The sequence below is a fragment of the Dermacentor andersoni genome, chromosome 6 (genome assembly GCF_023375885.2).
Source record: "Dermacentor andersoni chromosome 6, qqDerAnde1_hic_scaffold, whole genome shotgun sequence".
NCBI lineage: Eukaryota > Metazoa > Arthropoda > Arachnida > Ixodida > Ixodidae > Dermacentor > Dermacentor andersoni.
In genome coordinates this window covers 81,894,598-81,911,810 of record NC_092819.1, presented here as the reverse complement: position 1 = coordinate 81,911,810, position 17,213 = coordinate 81,894,598, and the positions used below count along the sequence as shown (strand labels likewise).

The 17,213-nt window shown below is 42.9% G+C and overlaps 1 protein-coding gene across 1 annotated transcript in view; it reads left to right on the top strand.

Moving 5' to 3' along the window:
• The window catches only part of LOC126522463 (glutamate receptor ionotropic, kainate 2-like), a 364,802-nt gene that overhangs the window by 295,574 nt on the left and 52,015 nt on the right, over positions 1-17,213 (top strand). The window contains exon 11 of the mRNA XM_072288773.1: positions 16,460-16,842. Within this exon, the coding sequence (XP_072144874.1) occupies positions 16,460-16,842 (383 nt within the window). The remainder of the gene's footprint in view (positions 1-16,459; positions 16,843-17,213) is intronic.

The following is a 17,213-nucleotide window of genomic DNA, read 5'->3' as shown; positions in this document are numbered from 1 at the left end:
TCCCGAAGACAGTGCAATACCTGCCCGGCCCGCGGTGGAGGTGAAGCAGGCGTTAAGCACTTCCCATACGTGGGCCGATACCGAAGGTAGTGCAATTCCTGACCGACCCGCGGCGGAGGTGAAGGAAGCGCAGGCAGTCTCCATACGTGAGCCGATCCCGAATATAGTGCAATGCTGGGCCGACCCACGGCGTAAGGGCATTCACCAATAAGGGACCCAAATACACAGCTTCGCTAGTGACCCTCCTTCACAGAGTGGAAGGGCACTGAGTTTTTAATATTTCAGTCTGAGAAGACATGACATAAAAGGTATGTGCGGTTAGTGTTATTTTCATGAAATTTGTTTGTGGGTGGTAATTCGCGAAATTGGAAGGAATGAATTTGTAAAAAATTAAAGACAAGATATGAGCGATATTGGTGATAGAAGAGTGGTTGGGTATGCGCGGTTCGGAATGATTTTTCGCTAAAGCACGGTCGACGCTTAACGCGGGATGCCGACGCCGGATTTTCTGAAACACGGGGACTTCACCATTACTGCGTTAAAATTCGAAGCGAGGAGTCACTACACTTTAACTTTTTCTTTTAAGTGCAATAAACCTCGTCAAATTTTGCGCAATTGGTGCCGACAAGAATGAAGTCTCCTTCTACATGAATTAAGATAAGAGCACTCGGTCTAAAGCTTCCTCTTAATTCTATCAGCCTTCGATTTTCTATTGCAAAAATATATGTGCAGTACAATTACGTAGATAATGAGAGAGACAAAATTTACCCTTGCTAATGTTACGCACAATCAAAACTTATTTTATTATGACGAGTTTCGCAAGCACACAATTTTCAAGATGATGCTATTTTTTAGAGGAATTCAGAATTTTATAAATATATAATATTTCAATTTTGTTCACGTTTTGATGCTTAAATATATCGCTTACGGCAGTACGACATCTATTTCATCCCGTAAAAACTGCAACTGAAAAATATGTTCATTCTTTGAATTTTTTTTCTTTCCATTAGTCTGAACGATTTCAAAGCGCAAATAAAGAAACGTATATATATATATATATATATATATATATATATATATATATATATATATATATATATATATATATATAATATCAGCTGTGTAATTGGCTTAAGGTTGCGTTATTTAACGTCATATTTGCACTACCACATGGTCGAGGGACACTTTATGTCAACTGCAATGGTGTCAGGTAGCGGAGCTTCTGAACTTTACGAATGCTATAGCCATTTGCTTTGAATCTATGATTTCACTTACTAATATGCCTCTTACCGCCTGTCATTTATGCCGTTGTGGGATTTAAGCTGATGTATGCTCCTCACAAATTATTACGCCTTTGAATATACCTTAAGATTTTAATGAACCTAGGCTTCAAACAAGTCTGGAACCCAGTCTTTGTGACTGAAAACAGAAGTATTTATGTCATGCTTATTCCGCCTCATTCCAGTTTATAAGTTTGCCTATGGCAGTCCAAGAAAAACTACTACAACCTCCGGCACTCTAACACCATTTCTACAGAGAAGTTGTCTCGCGATTTTTTTTCTGCTGTTTAGGCGAATTTCGTAACCTGAGAGCTTTCCCTAATCCTGAACTTAAACTTACAGCGCAAGCATCTAAGACGAACCACAAAAGGAAGTTACGACACACACTGGCGCTAACAACTTGTTTATTTCTTTGTCGTCGATGCATATATAAGGCCACACAACCACACAGGCGCACAGATTGCATTACTGAGATCTGCCAAATTATCGCATATGCAAACGTAGGAATTCAAATTCGGATGGGTGCAAGGACAAAGATGAGTCATTGATGCAATTATCACCTTGTGTTTTTTGTGGTAGGCTTCTAAGGCAAGCCGCGCATGCTCATTCTTGCTTTTGCCAAGAATCAACGTCCGATCAAGTCGCGCCTCACAATTGCTGCAAGATTTGATATGCGCAACAAGGTGCACTCCTCTATCTACATTTTTGTTTACTTTTTGCCCATGTTCCCTGAGCCGCTCATTGACGCAGCGCCCTGTCTGGCCAACGTACGCGTTACCACATGAGAGTGGAATGGCATAAACCACGCCGACAGCGCCCGACACGTATGAGGCACTATGCCGAATTTGGCATCCTCCTCTGCTCTCTACGCAGGTGCGGGAGCATAGCTTTGAAAGCTTGTTAGGCGCAGAAAATGCCAAAAGAACACCATTCCTGCAAGCAACTTTCTTGAGTTAATGGGTGACTGCTTCTTACACTGCTGCTTCTTACAAAACCAAATAATTTAGAAAACGAGTTTGTGAACAAGGCTCCCGTAATGGGCCGAAACGAGTTTTTTTTTTCTTTTTCTTTGTGAACAACACTCTCGTAGTGGGGCCGAAATGTCTTCTTTTCCTTTTTCAACGATTGTACGGCGCTTGATATTTCCCGCCATGAATTTTCCCTACCAGACGGGCTTCTCCCGAGCCCTGCGTTTCAAAACGTAGTCACTGTACAAATACTTACTTTCGTAGCGTCAAGTAACAGTTGCGCACTACACGAAAATAATTTCTATATAATTTTTAAACAGGCTCATATTGAAAGCTGCCATTTCTCTACCTGCCTCATAAATATTGAATGCCCTATTTGAATTTTCATAGAGCGAGCACAAACTGTCACAGATAAGGCTAGATAGGCCAAATAAGTAAGCGAACAAACATGGTTAGTCACTGAAATTCTCACTTAAAGATTTGGGAAATAGAAAGGTGTGCTGTCATGTGGTGCAGTCATCACTGTTCTGAAATCCAAGGCAACTGCTTGGAATAATAAAATGAGCGTGGTTCTTGCTTTAACCGCATAGAATGTCTTCATGTGCAAGTTTGCCTTGTTAGTATTGTATGTGCAAACATTGAAATATGCATATAGTCCTCCAATTAACTCGATGAAGTAAATATGGGAGAGAAAGAGAGAGAAGGGAAGAAGGAAAGACAGGGTGGTTAAGAAGTAAATATGGTTTTATACATGGAAATAAGCATAGGAATGATGTGACCATTTCGAAGTCAGCTACAAACCTTACTTGCTGAACGCTTTCATAAACATGAAATGATGTAACTTGAGCAGCGTTATATAGATTTTAAGCTATATCAAGATACAGCTTTTTTTGCATTATGGGAAAAAAGCACAGACAAAGAACTCTCCTTGAGGCGTAATTTTTTTTTCCTTGCAGAGGTCACAGAATCACACAGAACACTGAAAGCGACAAGAGTAATTTGCAAATATAAAACCATGTACTTCTTCATATAACAAAGGCCTCAGGTACAGAAATAGCCTCACTTCGAGCTCCTTCAATACCTATCACTTGTAGCACAAAAAAAAAGATGTATTTTGGCGTTAAAAGTCCACACAGAAGACACTTCGAATTGAGTTGTGCGTTGTTTTGGTTTGGTGTTTCTAATAGCCGGGCCTGCAGTTTGATTTAGGGTGCGTAACTTTGGCACATTATATTTGTGGCTGCGCGGCTATCGTCTCCACAGCCGGGGAAGAAGGACACGGCTTAGGTGCAGGTAGTGCGAGAAGAGAACACGCTGGGGGTGGAGCTCGACCTGAGCGGCCACGGTATCGAACGCTCCCGAGATCCTGCGGCGCCATGGCTAGCCGGCTTAAATAAACCGTGGCTACAGTGGCTGCCTCTTTGCGCCGCCTCGCGGAATATTTAACGTTCTGAACATTTTATCTCGTTTAAGGTATGGATTTAACGTACGGAAAGAAAATCGCAGTTTGGTCCAAAAGGCGAAGCATTGATAGCGATAGCAATGTAATCGACAGTCAGGCAAAGGTTGACTGATTACTAAATACTTGCTACTTAAATTACTAATTTAATTAACAAGCATGTTGTCACGCACAAACACACTCACATGAGCAGATCTTACTCGATGCCCACGAGCACGCGTTGTCAAGGACAGACTCACGTGAGCAGACATCACTCGATGACCACGAGCACGCGTTGCCACGACACTGGCGCGATGAAGGTCTCCGGCTGCGTCCTGGGACCAAACGCTTCTAGCTGCAGGTCACGTCAACTGGTCTACAAAACCTAAATGGTGCGCGGGAAAGCAGTGCTCCTCAAGCCATCATCCAACCCAGCTCGGTCTTTAGAACTCCCGTCACAGATTACCTACAAGATGCGACATATGCACCACGTATGTGCTCAGCCACGCGGGCAACCACGCGAAGACAAGGCTGGGCTAGAGCAAGAGCTGCAATCTTTCCTCCTCACATAATGCGGCACGCATAATGGCACCCCCTTCTCGTTAGACCGTTGCACGCTTGCCCTTGCACCTTCACCATACGGCACGGACATTCCACCATTCTTGTCGCTTTTTGACATTGCACGAAACATCACGGCGACGGATGAACAACGGGGAAAATTCGCCTGGATTGTCCATATAATTGCTACTAACATGAAGGTAAATGCCTTTTCTAGGTATTTACCAATCGCTTCTTGAGCTGTACAATATAGGTAGGCGGTATAAGAACAGTTAGTTTGAGGCGTCGCGAGTACTATGTTATATATGTTCAAGAAATGGTGAAAGCATATAAACTCATTATGCCAATGAAGCAAAAAAAGATGGAAATATCGGCTAACACATGTAGTACAGGCCAAAAGAAACGCATTTTGACGTCTCTGCAAAAGTGTCACACTGTGGAGAGCTTTTTCGATATCCTTGCTTGATCTTCCAAAATATGATCTTATTGAAGAGGTTGCTGCTGACTAGTTAAATAGCAAACGAGGATGTTATGGCACTGCAAAAGCTTGCGAAAACATAAGCACCGAGTCTGATGTTACTTTTTATAATTCGAATTCCAAGGTTTATGGCATGCGCTAAAGAAACTACTGCGACACAAATAGACAAGTTGCTCCTAAATGTCACAAGAGGCTGAATCCACATTAGAAAAACTGACGATGTAACTGGCTGCATTTCCACGAAAACTCTAATGCTTCGCAATGCTAGTTTTCGTTAATATTAAAGTTGGGTAAAAAGTTCATTTCTTTTCTGCGAGAAACTCAGGTTTTCAAAGGCAGTTATTAAGGCTTAAACGTGGGACTCTGAAATACACACCGGATTGTTTAATTTCTCCATAACGTTGGTCAAATTATTGCTGCCACTTGGAAAAACATGCATCACCAGCACTTGAATTCTTATGGCATCTTTAGATTATAGTTTGGAATTGTCTTGCCGATGACCCACGCAGCAGATAAGGATAACTTGGGTCACTTTAAAACACTATCATAAACGGCACGTCTTGTTGCTGCTGGTAGCTTGACCTTCTCAACACAAGCTTCATTTCTGGTATTTTAGGCAACACACAACTTCATCGCAGTGAGTGCAGGAACTTTTTTTCTACGGTGTTCCTTAGTGTGCAAGTCATAACACAAGACTTGCCGACCGCGGTTCTGTGAGATGAGGTCTGCCGTTGACCCGTAAATCGTAGCGCTGGATTTCAGTATCACTTGTGGCGGCAGCATTTCCCGCAAATACTTAACATTGTACTTCTATCTTGCTTTTCGAAAACAGCTGCACATTATTTTACATCCGCCTAAGTATGCGGTCAAGCATCGGCAGCCTCCGTTATCGTTGCTGATGCCCACTTGCACATTCAACATGTCACTCAACCGACATTCTGCCTTTCAAGTCCATGGAACTAGGAGATTTGACATCCCAACTGTACCTATACATTTGAAGAATCTCTGTGGCAAATTATACAGGTACGTCACCGCGACAGGTGTTCTTCAGCCTATCTGTGTGATATATTGGAAGGGTTAGGATAGCGATTGGAAACACCGACACACAATGTAATATTGTGGTGGCGTATTGAGACTTCTCTAGTTATGTGCATCCGCCAACTCCGGTGTCTTCTCTGTTTGAGCATGTTATTTTAACGTGATTATTCTGATCGCGAGGATGCGGGATTGTTTCTATGAAGCGTCTTCTTCGTCTTCCTCAGGTAGCGATTTCTATGCCCAATGCGCAGTGTCAATTGTAAGAACGCAATGCCAAGGCAAACAGTCACTATAACAGTATTCGGTTTTCATCTTTAGTAGCAACAGCTTAATCGCACACATTTTGCTGTTGGCAGTAACAAGAACCGCGGACTTGCGCTATCTGGCAGATTGTTTTAGTTCTAAGCTATCGATCATGTGGAGTTAATCAGGGCTACAACGCTGATTATATTTTGTTTTCTTTGCTGGCTTCATTCGGGTTAGACATATCTGGGACCTGGCTATCATGTATGTAATCGCTGAGCAAAAGGGGTAATTTTGTTGCTTTCGTATGTCGTAGTGTGTCGCAAAAGCTATCAAAATATAGGCCTCAACCAGACGCGATAATTTTTCACAGAGTAGGTAAAATTAAGGGCACGCCATGGCCGTTTGTAGCTCAAGTATCGTCGAACATAAACCAAGATGGACCATAAACTGCACTATCTCCGGGATTGGATGAACTAGCCTGTTTGTTCAAAGCACAAAAAAAAAAAAAAAAGAAGTCGTTTCAACTGAAGTCGACGTCAACGAAGACGAGGTCGGTATAAATGCGCCCAAAAATGCGAATGAAAGAACTCGACACGAATAAAAGAACTAAAGGGTGTGGAAGAAAGCGAAAAGTCTGGAAATAGAACGAAGGACGTAATCTTTAAATAATGCTGTTATTAGGTCATGCCGTTGTGCAACATTGCATAATATTACTTGCCCCAATTTCTAAAATTTATATATATATATATATATATATATATATATATATATATATATATATATATATATATATATATATATATACACACACACACCACGCAGTATACGTAGACCATCTCTTCTTTCACGTGGACTTGGTTGACACAGCTTTTTGAGTATGTTTCTAGTTCCAACAAGCAGTACCCTATTTGTCAATTTACAGTTATAGACCACTTTAATGAATTGATGGCGCAGGTCGTAAACAACCTTCTCTGCAACTTTTGCATAGTTTACACCGGCCCGCATGTTAAAGCGATGCTTTATTTGTCTTTTCTCCCGTATTTGGCTCCATTTCTCGCCGAGCAAACTGGTAATTCCGGGAAACTATGTAATCAACGTCGACGGTTTGGTGGCCCGTTCTTTATAGCAGTGCACGATATGACAGACTCAGAGCAGGACTCTTTAGTTATTCTTAGAGAAGTTTGCCTGTCGGCATGCCTAACATGATGCTGCAGAGGGGTATGGCGAAAAACTATTTGGTATTGGACATGATGTGAGCGCTCGCAAAGGTATTAGTGAGGTTTTAATCCATGACGCTGCTCGAAGCAGTGCAGCCAAATGGGTCTGTACGCCGACACCGATAAAGCTGCCTAATCACAATCGCTCATGCGTCGCACATGGAAGTAGCTTCTTTTCGTCTTTGTCCGCATTTAGCGTCAATGTCGTGCGAAGTACATTTAGTTGGGGTCTCGTACACAACTGGGGCTTAGAGAGGAGAGGGGTAAGCACGAAAAGAGCTGTCATGTGAGCGTGGAGCAGTTTAGAAAGGAATCCCTTGCCTAGTGACACTAATAAAATAATCATCAGCCGCCTATTTTTTGTCCACTGCAAGACAAAAGCCTCTCCCAGCGATCTCCAGTTATCATGTAGTGATGTACACATCACAAATTGCGGTTGAATAGTTCAGTGCGGCCTTAAAAGACATTCACCAGAGTATCGATTGGCGGGTGGTATTGGCCACGATTGGGCAACGATATTAAATGCGTAAAACAGCAAGCGTTACATTTCATACTTCTGAGTGTTTACACCCGTACTGGCACCGCCACCTGCAGCGCAACACCAAGCCCGTGTCGGTATCGAGAGAAGGATGGAAGTCTCAGCGACCGTGGATATGCTTGAATGATAAGCACTGACGACCATTTACTTCGTTCAAGTCACCAATAAGTCATCTTATAATTCGTTCTCGTGAACTGCTCGAACACAAATAACGTCATCGCATGAATGATATCGACGTAGTATTCTACATACGGTATAAACGTACCATCTGTTTGATGTAACATAGCATTTACATTAATGCAACATTGCATGATGGCAACAAAAGTAGCACAAACACAGTCATCTATGCGTCAAATAAGCTGCACGTCCAAAAATTGCGCGATCGTCGACTGTATAGCGCGCTATAAGGGTGAGAAGCGGTTATATGGGCGGTAGTACGTGCGAACATGCGGGACACACTCAAGTGAAGGTTTGTGTACTTCTCTAGGACGCCCGTGCTGCCTGAGTTATCTTTGCCCTCATAAGTAAAAAAAAATATATTGATACTAATTAAACAAAAAAAGACCACAGTTAAGCAGAACGTGTACTAGCGATAAAATTTCCCATCTGCTTTAAGTCCTAAGTTTTTCTTTCCTATTATTGCACTTGCTTACTTGCCCGGAAATTAAAGTAAAAAATAAACATGGGAATCGGGCAGCATGGGCGAAGCGGCGCCATCAATTTCTGTGAACCGTAAGGACTCACAGATAACAAGGGCAGCACTTGGGCACTCTTAAGACAAGAGAGTGTGGTAAGTGACGCTAGCACTAAAACCGCGCTCTGCGCGCTTGCGCGTGCTGTCACCGGTCTCTATCCTTCTCCTCGTTACGGCGCCCGAACGTGTCATGCTGTCTACTCTCGCGCGACATCATTAAGCACTCTGCGAAACTGTAAATCGTCGGCCAGGCGAGCCGCAGTTTGTATTGCTGAGCTAGACTAAGGGTCGCGGATGCTCAATCTATGTGATACCTGATTAGTGCAGACAAACTATATATTTTCGTCATTGCTTGCGATACCGCCACATAAAAAAGAAAGATCCATTCGCCCACGCAGGCGTAACATACCGACAAGAGCAAATGCGCGTATGCTGCGAGTCCGTTCTTTTGCACACGTATCCCCTTCGATATAGGCAGGGTGTCTTTCTTTCTTCAGCTGTGCCACATTATTAAAAGTTGCCCGAAGCAGGCAGCACAATTCTCACCCTTGATCTAAATCACTCAATGAAACGGCCACTACTTCTACTGGAAATCGAACTACTTAATTGAGTAATGAACATAATTGCGCCTGTTAATCTTCAAAATAATTGCACAACGGCACAAGGATACGGTATATACGACAAGTATATGTCGCATCCTTGACGCACGCGAAAGAAGCATGAATATATATATATATATATATATATATATATATATATATATATATATATATATATATATATATATATATATATATAATATATAGCGGCATCAAAGCGGCAGCGGCCACGCATATGATCTTTTTCTATTCAGTGTAGCAAGTGTACTTGCAGTATTCACGTTCAAGTCAATTTTGAACAATATCCGTTTTCGTCGCCTCAATCTAATCAATATGTGCAGGTTGTGCTATCTAGACTAAAGATATGCTTTGCGCATATATTTAGCGTAGAACGCTTATGCCTGCCTTAAAATGACAATTTTTCACACTAAATTGGTCTTCAGTGAACTGGAGCACGTGTTCCTTGTTACTTTTTTTGCTGCTGGGTTCAAGTTTACGTGCGAGAGCTTTAACAGTAACGATGAATGCTCTTTATGGATAATTGTGAGAGAATTCTTATTTTTCATTCGAATTCTTTCTTTTTCAAAGAAGGCATTTTGAAACGTTAGGCAATGTAGACGTCGCACTGGTCGACAGTTAACATCGGTTAGCGAAACGCTGTTACAGAAATTGCGAGGTAATACAAAGAAGGCAACAAATATACAGTAAGGATATAAAGTGTAAGAAAGGTATTTATTGATCATTCGACAATATATAGTTCCAGCGTGGCCACGTCAAAGTTCAAGAAAATATTCATAAAAAAGCTCGATAATAGGCCTATTTTTGAATGCGAAAACATTTATGTACTTATATTTAGGCGCGCATTAAAGAACCCCAGGTAGTCCACATTTACGGAGTCCCTCACTATGGCGTTCCTCATACTGCAACCATGGTTTTGACACGTAAAACCCCATAATGTTCTAAATAATTCAGGCTTATCTTTGAGCAAACAAATGTCTCACAGAAATAACAGTCGAGCATAACACAAAGTTTTTCTTGGTTCTGTCAAACTAAGCGCGTGGAACTTGACGTTACTCCAATGAAGAACATTATGGTCTTTTCTTTTCAAAGTGGAATCATCTGTTTTGAACTCTCATCTCACTTGCCTGCCCAGGAATGCTGCCAGGCAAACCTCTCCTGTTTTCATTAAGCAGCCTGTCTTTCACCTCTGGTTTAAACGCTTCCGCCGCCGACGGGAACGCTCTTCAAAATTCAAACATTATCCCATTCCATTTTAAGTTGATTGAACCAAAGGCGTGTTTGTAGAAGTGTATGGCGGCGTAGAATATCTTCTGACGAAATTCTTGGAGAATTGAATGCATGGCATAACTTCTGCAGCGACGTGTTCGGTACATTTGCATACATATGGACTTGTATTTTATGGTGAAGTCAAATAATAGAGTTCTGAGGCGCCATTATGAAAATTGATCGGGGTGGGTGAATACTTACGCTTTTCTATTACATTAATACCCGTCCAATCATGTCTCCTTTCCGTAGAGCGGTCAAACTTTCTGACACTTATTCTAAAGTTTAGAAGGCTCTGTTTGCAAAAAACTAACGTCTGAGAGACCTGAATTATCACCCTATAAGGCCCCCACTTCAAGATTAAAGATTAAATTTTACAAAAGCCTAAAAAATGAACTGCACAAATTTGTGAAGGCGGATACTTAATTATTTCTATATTAACGAATCGCGTAGTGTATTGTCTTGGATGATCTGGGAGAGCAGCAGTGTTGTGTAGTAATATTATTATAGTAAGCCTAAAAAATCACGTGCTAGAAAGAAGGCTCTGCTGGGATAGCTGTGATAGGGCACTACATCTTTGTTTAATTCTGCAGTGGGTGCAATCTCATTTTTTTGTTCTTTTGCTTGGCAGTTAGGCAACAGTGCGATGTCCAACTGATTTTCGGCGTAATAGTGAAGTAAGCCAGCAAGTTAAAGAAAACATGCTGTCAACTCATACTCAGTTGTCTTCAATAAAACTCCTGTCTTCTCCATAATGCAGTTTATAGTATGGAAGAAAGAGCGACAAAACAACTAACCAATTGCTTATTCGCTTATTCTACTTTCGCAAAAAAGAACCAAAGCAGCCTCGCAATAGAAAATGAATATAGAGTGGCGTCGTTACTATACATTCAAGAAGTATTCTCCCTTAAACAAATGCACTCGTTTTGTTTCTTTATAGGACAACAGGCAGGAACAAATGATGACAGCGACAAGATATAATGAATGTGACTGAACTTTGTACACCGGTATTTTGGACACCACTTGTTTCTCGATATTGATTGCAAAATATTCGGTGCAAAGGAGTGGAAGTCATTCGAGTAAAGTGAGCAGCGCTTTTATTACAAAAGTTGTCCTCAGTTTCACTGCCAAATACAACCGACAGGGACCTTCCGGAGTCGGTGGTTACTGCAGGTGATGAATAAAAAAGTGCGCAGAAGTCACCGACAGTTTTTGTCCATGCAAGCGACTAGCCGAATTCTTCCAGAAAGTTGCTCGCTTTGTTAAGGAAATGACGAACTTGAAGGCGTGCATTTGTTGCAGTGGCGATATTTCGGTAGTGTTTGTTGTCTCACTGTGCAATTCCGTAGATAGCACAGCTGTTAACCAGCACATATGTAGCTGTACCCGATATGTATTTATTATAACCTGAGGGAAGCAAGGCTACTAACCACTCTCATCTCTCGCAGCTGCCAAAAGAGGGAGGGTGGCTCGAGAAGAGGAAAGGCTGTTCTTTCAGAGTGTGATGCCTGTCTCTAAACCTTCAGACACCGCAAAGCTCTCAAAAGAAATGGCCGCACGTCTAGCCGCACGTCTAGTAGCAACAGAAAGCTGGATGATGAATTTTTTCAACATGGCTTACAATTTTGTCATTGACATCTTTTCCTTTGAATATACACGTGATATTTTAGAACCTTATTGAATAATAACCGCTAATTAGGTAATTAGACAAAATAGAAATCAAAGAATAGCCGGACTTGCTGCAAGCGATGGCGAGCAACATCACTTCGGTCATATTAGGTGGCGAAATTGACTTACCTGGAGTGCAATGGTCAAATAATTGTTCAGATACCACGCACTGGGGGTATCGTCGTTGTGCGAAGCATTTTGCTCCAACAAGGCCTCCAATTTCGTGCGTGCGGGAAGGCGATGCGCTCGAAGCTCCCGTCAATCTCGGCTCGACATCGCATGGCCGCCCTCCATGCGCCCCGGCACCCACGACAAGTTACTTCACCACCAACATGCCGCACATGCGCATGCCGCACATTCTTTTCCATCAGCGATTACATCTCTCACCTGACCACTTTATAAGTCATCAGGCTGGACTTGCAGAACATGAAATTCGACGGCATCGGATAAAGGAAAAATAATAGGATGGCATAGAGACTGGAGAAAACGCAGTTCAATTGTATTCGGGTATACGGCACTCAAGAAAGCTCTAGCCATGGAGATCTCTGAATCTGTCTTAGGTGAATTTTTGTAACATCTCCGGCTTTGCAGTCGACATGCTCCTTTCAAATCCTGACACAATTCAGTGTGAAAGAAAAATTAACGAGGAAGAGGCGCGACAATAAAAATAAGGTATGCACAAAGACAGATCTGAGTACGCTAAAAAAAGTTCCGCAAATTGAGAGCTCGCGATGTAAGACAAGGCAACACAGAAGGTAAGAAAAGAGTTCAAGGCACCAAAAAATGTGTTTTTTTTTTTAATGAAGGCTCAACGAAAGGTCTCTGGATTGTAAGTCAGTGCTGTTTTCACAGCGATAATAAGTTCTACAATGGAATATATAAATATAGTCGTAATTTTGCTAATAAATCCTAGCAATTCGTATGCAGCATAGGTAAATTAAGGTAAGGCTCGATTTCCCAAATTGGAGCGCTCGTCTTGGGCGAAGACGAAGAAATGCTTACGGGAAGCAAATGTGAGAGCCGAAGAGCTGAATACATCTTCGTGGAACAGTTAAACTAAAGAGGAGGTTGATGAAAATGACGTTGAGCTGGACATGAGTGCAAAATTAGGGAAACCAATTGTCATTTGTTGTCCTTGTTCTGTCTGGTTCGGTAGCGGCGGTTATCTATACGCCACAGTATGGAGCTACATATGTTCAAGAAGAACGATTTATTGGCGTTACAGGTTGTAAAAATTTAATAGTTCACCGTGCGGTGAAAACAAAGTTCGTCATGACACAATGGGATTATCCACATGTGAAGAAGCACGCGAGCTCAGAGAGTTGAATAAGAGAAGCAAACGAAACAGCTTGTTGCAGTAGGTGATACGATGCTAAATAGAAGGTAAATTTCTGTCTTACATTTTATAAAGACGGGGGTTGGGGGCTGGGAGGGCAAGCGAGCGATTGCATCAGGTTCCCATTTTGTGCAGCTGAATTATTAATTATGCGTAGTAGCTTTCAATGAGCCCACGTTGCCTATGACTGCGGAAATTTTTCCCCTCGCAGAGGCACCCTCAAAATTGTTCAACGACAAGATGCGGCGTATGCAATGTATACGTTTCCAAGGGGCACAATAACTGCATTGTGTGCTGATCTGCGCAATCTGTGTGTATATATTGCTAAATTCCTCAATTCAAATAAGCCAAAATGACGTTTTGCTGTTGGTAGGTGCTGTATTCAAAAAGGGCGTTCGCATTTTAGATACGCTGCACCCTCTTATGAAGAAGCATGAACGGCACCGTTAAGTTCTATACGAGCAACTTCTGCTGCTGTACTTCTTGAGTTTTCATCCTCTAAACGACTCATCCGCGTTTACGTCTTCATAACCATACATTCCGGAGTGAGAAAGATCTATAACCTCGGCCCGATCTTACATTGTCGGCTTTCTAATTTCTTCCACTTCCTCTTCGTTCAACACTGAAAAAATGGCAAAAATGGTATAATATTTGTTCCGGCACTTTGCCTAATTTATTCGGCTTTTTAATTACTGTATATTGTTTCTATCTTCCTCGTAACTCTGACTTTTCCTGTCCCCTTTTATGTTCCTTTTCGTTCCGCCTCACAAGTAGCAGTTCCAAGTATTGCGAATATATCGAAGCCTTATGCAATTCGTTGATGTAAGTGAGCTGTAGAAAAATATTCTCTTGTTTCTCTCATTTACTACATAACTCTTTTCTTGCTCAGGTATTTGAGGTTTGTGCTACCCGCTTTTAGAATCATGTATAGCCTTCAGTCATGTAACCTTCCCAGCACTTATGTATAGATGGTGGTAAATTTTACTTTTGGCGCCAACCTTTAATTCTTCACAAACGCAAGAAACGTATCGACATGCTCTTCGAGCTGTTTTATTTTGTCCCCACGCTTCATGTCCTATTTAAGGGCATTGCAGAAGCAGCAGTCAAGAAGAATTCAGTAGCCCTGTTTGTCACCCTGCTGAACTTCTTAATAGAAATTTTAGTTTGTCAGCAATCTTTTTTACGTACCTGGGTTACAGGGTTACTGGAGGTGTAAACGTGAGCGGTCGAGTTTTGGCGCCACCTGGTGTCACAAAGCTCGATCAGTCACAAAGCTACTATTCCAGTGCCCAATTATATTACACTTCGTTCTTACTGTAAACTTTTAGCAGCTGTGCAATCGCGAACCGTTGCCTCCTTAAACTTTTTTTAGACCACTCATCAAACACGAAAACGTGCTTATAAGGTATTGTGCTTAAACGAAGCGTCAAAAGATGTGACTACCAGTAACCCGTGCATATAGGGGACGCGACTTTACAATTGCTAGTAAGTACAGCGGGGCGTAGCGTTTGCGAAGGCACCGGACGGTGCGCGCATGCGCGACTCAGAGAGGGTGCGAGAGAGGGTGCTCCTTGAATATATGACTCTGCCTAGGCACTACGTAGGAGTTTCTTAGTACGTGTTCTATTCGTTTGTCCATAGGCGTGCCGACATTGCGGAGAGGGGTTTGTTTAAGCTACGACGCTGGCTGCCGGCACAAATGTTTTCGTGGGAGCAGTTGGGACATTGAAAGAGGCCGGTCCGCATACATTGAAAATTTAGAAGGCAGGGCACCTTAGTAACCGCGGTTGAATGCGAGTGGCTGAAAGGTCGCCGGTGATGCTCGACGCCCCTGCAACCGTTATGAGAATACGCCGCGCCCCCTAACGCATTTTATGCTAACCTAACCTAACGTTAACCTAACCTAACGAGGCCGAGATAAAAGGCCAATAATGCTCACGACGTAACTGTTGTGAGAATACGCCGCGCCACCCTGACGGCATTTGCCCCTAACCTAGACCAACTTAACGTTAGCCTCACCTAACCCAACCTAAGCTAGCGTTAACTTAACCTGACCGAACATAACGTGGTCTAGAAGCAAAGACAGTAATTCGCACGGTGTAACCGCTGTGAGAATACGCCTAGCCACCCTAACGCCTTTTACGTTAACCTAATGTAAGCTAAGCTAATGTGAACGTAACCTAAGCTAACCTAACTAGGACGAGACGCAAAGCCAATAATCCTCATGCCATGACATCAGGCAATCGCGTTCAACCGTGGTTGCTAAGGCGCTGTACGTTTATTTACCCAAATTGAACCATTGAAAAATGCTCCTGATAAGTGCAGGAGAGCAGGCCCGGCCTCTACTATGGTTCCTATTGCTCCCCCAGGAAAAACAGTGATGTTCTTTTTCCCTTTCTTTTCTTGAAGGTAGAATGCCGTAAGGCGCGACAATGTTATAATCCGTCGTGACTGACTCAGCAGAAGCGCCTCACGCGCGAGAAGATCTGTCCGACGTACCTTTAGACACAGCGGTCACCAAATGCGGCGTCAGTGCGCGCTGGTTCACTTGTTTCACCGCGCCGGCAGTTAGCGTTCGAGCGTAAACAAACTCTACCACAGTCCGCAATGCCGGCACACCTATGGACAAACGCATAAAACACACGCGAAAAACCTTCTTCACGTAGTTCCTAGGCAGAGTCAGATGTTGAAGGAGCAAAGGTCCACAGACTTTCTCTCTGGCAACAGCTCTTACTCGCGCCTGCGTAGAAGCGTCGAGCGCCTCGAGGAACCTACTAGCAATTGAAAAAATTCATACCGGACTACCGGACCAGCTTAAATTCTCTGATGAGACACGGCACTCGGGCACGTCGTGTACTGGAACAGTGAAACATCCTTTCAAAGGACAACATCCAGACGTTTAAATATGACCAGCTTTCTATAAAGTTGACTCTTGAATCAGGATCTGGTCTCATTTTTTTCGCAGCTACCTTTGAAACCACGATATAACTGTTTCTAGTTGTACCTGCTAACACAGCCGATATCACTGTAACCAATGTTGTGATATCAATCAGAGAGTTATTACTAGGACGATAAAAGTTTCATTTCAATATTTGTTGTGGTGGCCGCCGTGCGCAGGAGGCAGACATGGCCATCGTGGACTTGACCATCACCTACATGCGAGCACAAATGGTCGACTTTACGATGCCCTTCATGAACACCGGCATCAGTATCCTGTTTCGAAAGCCACTTCAGGACAACCCGCCTCTGTTCTCCTTCCTGCTGCCTTTTTCCGTGGACGTATGGCTGTACATGCTCACCGCTTACCTTGCGCTCAGCCTGTGGTACGGGCTGCTCGGCCGGTTCAGCCCGTACGAGAACCGCTTTGCGCTCCGCCGTTTCAGCGGCGCTGATACGCCTCAGTGGGACCCCGAAGAAATGGAGAAAGAGCTGGACATCACGAACCGGTTCTGGTTTGCCATCGGCTCGCTGATGCAGCAGGGCTCGGACCTTAATCCCAGGTGAGGTGTGAAATTACGGAAAGGCCAACTGCAGAGAGCACCGCGGAATGACTGATAGGTTGGCAAGTTGGTGTGGATTCGTAACCGCACCTGGGCAGCCTTCCGCAGTACGTACAAAAGAAGAGAAACGAATAAAAACAAAGAAAATACGCTTTGCCCACGAGATGACCTTATACTTTATTGATTCGGATGCTTATATGCAGGTAGCGGCCACACAGCATAAAAAAATCAGATATTTCACAAAGGCCAATTTCGAATGAATAGCGATAGCGAAACGACGTAAGAACATGATAGACAAGATTAAAAACGCAAAAAATAAAATGTAGAAGGAGAGCCCACGTATTTAATTCTGCTTTATGCACCGCCGTTCA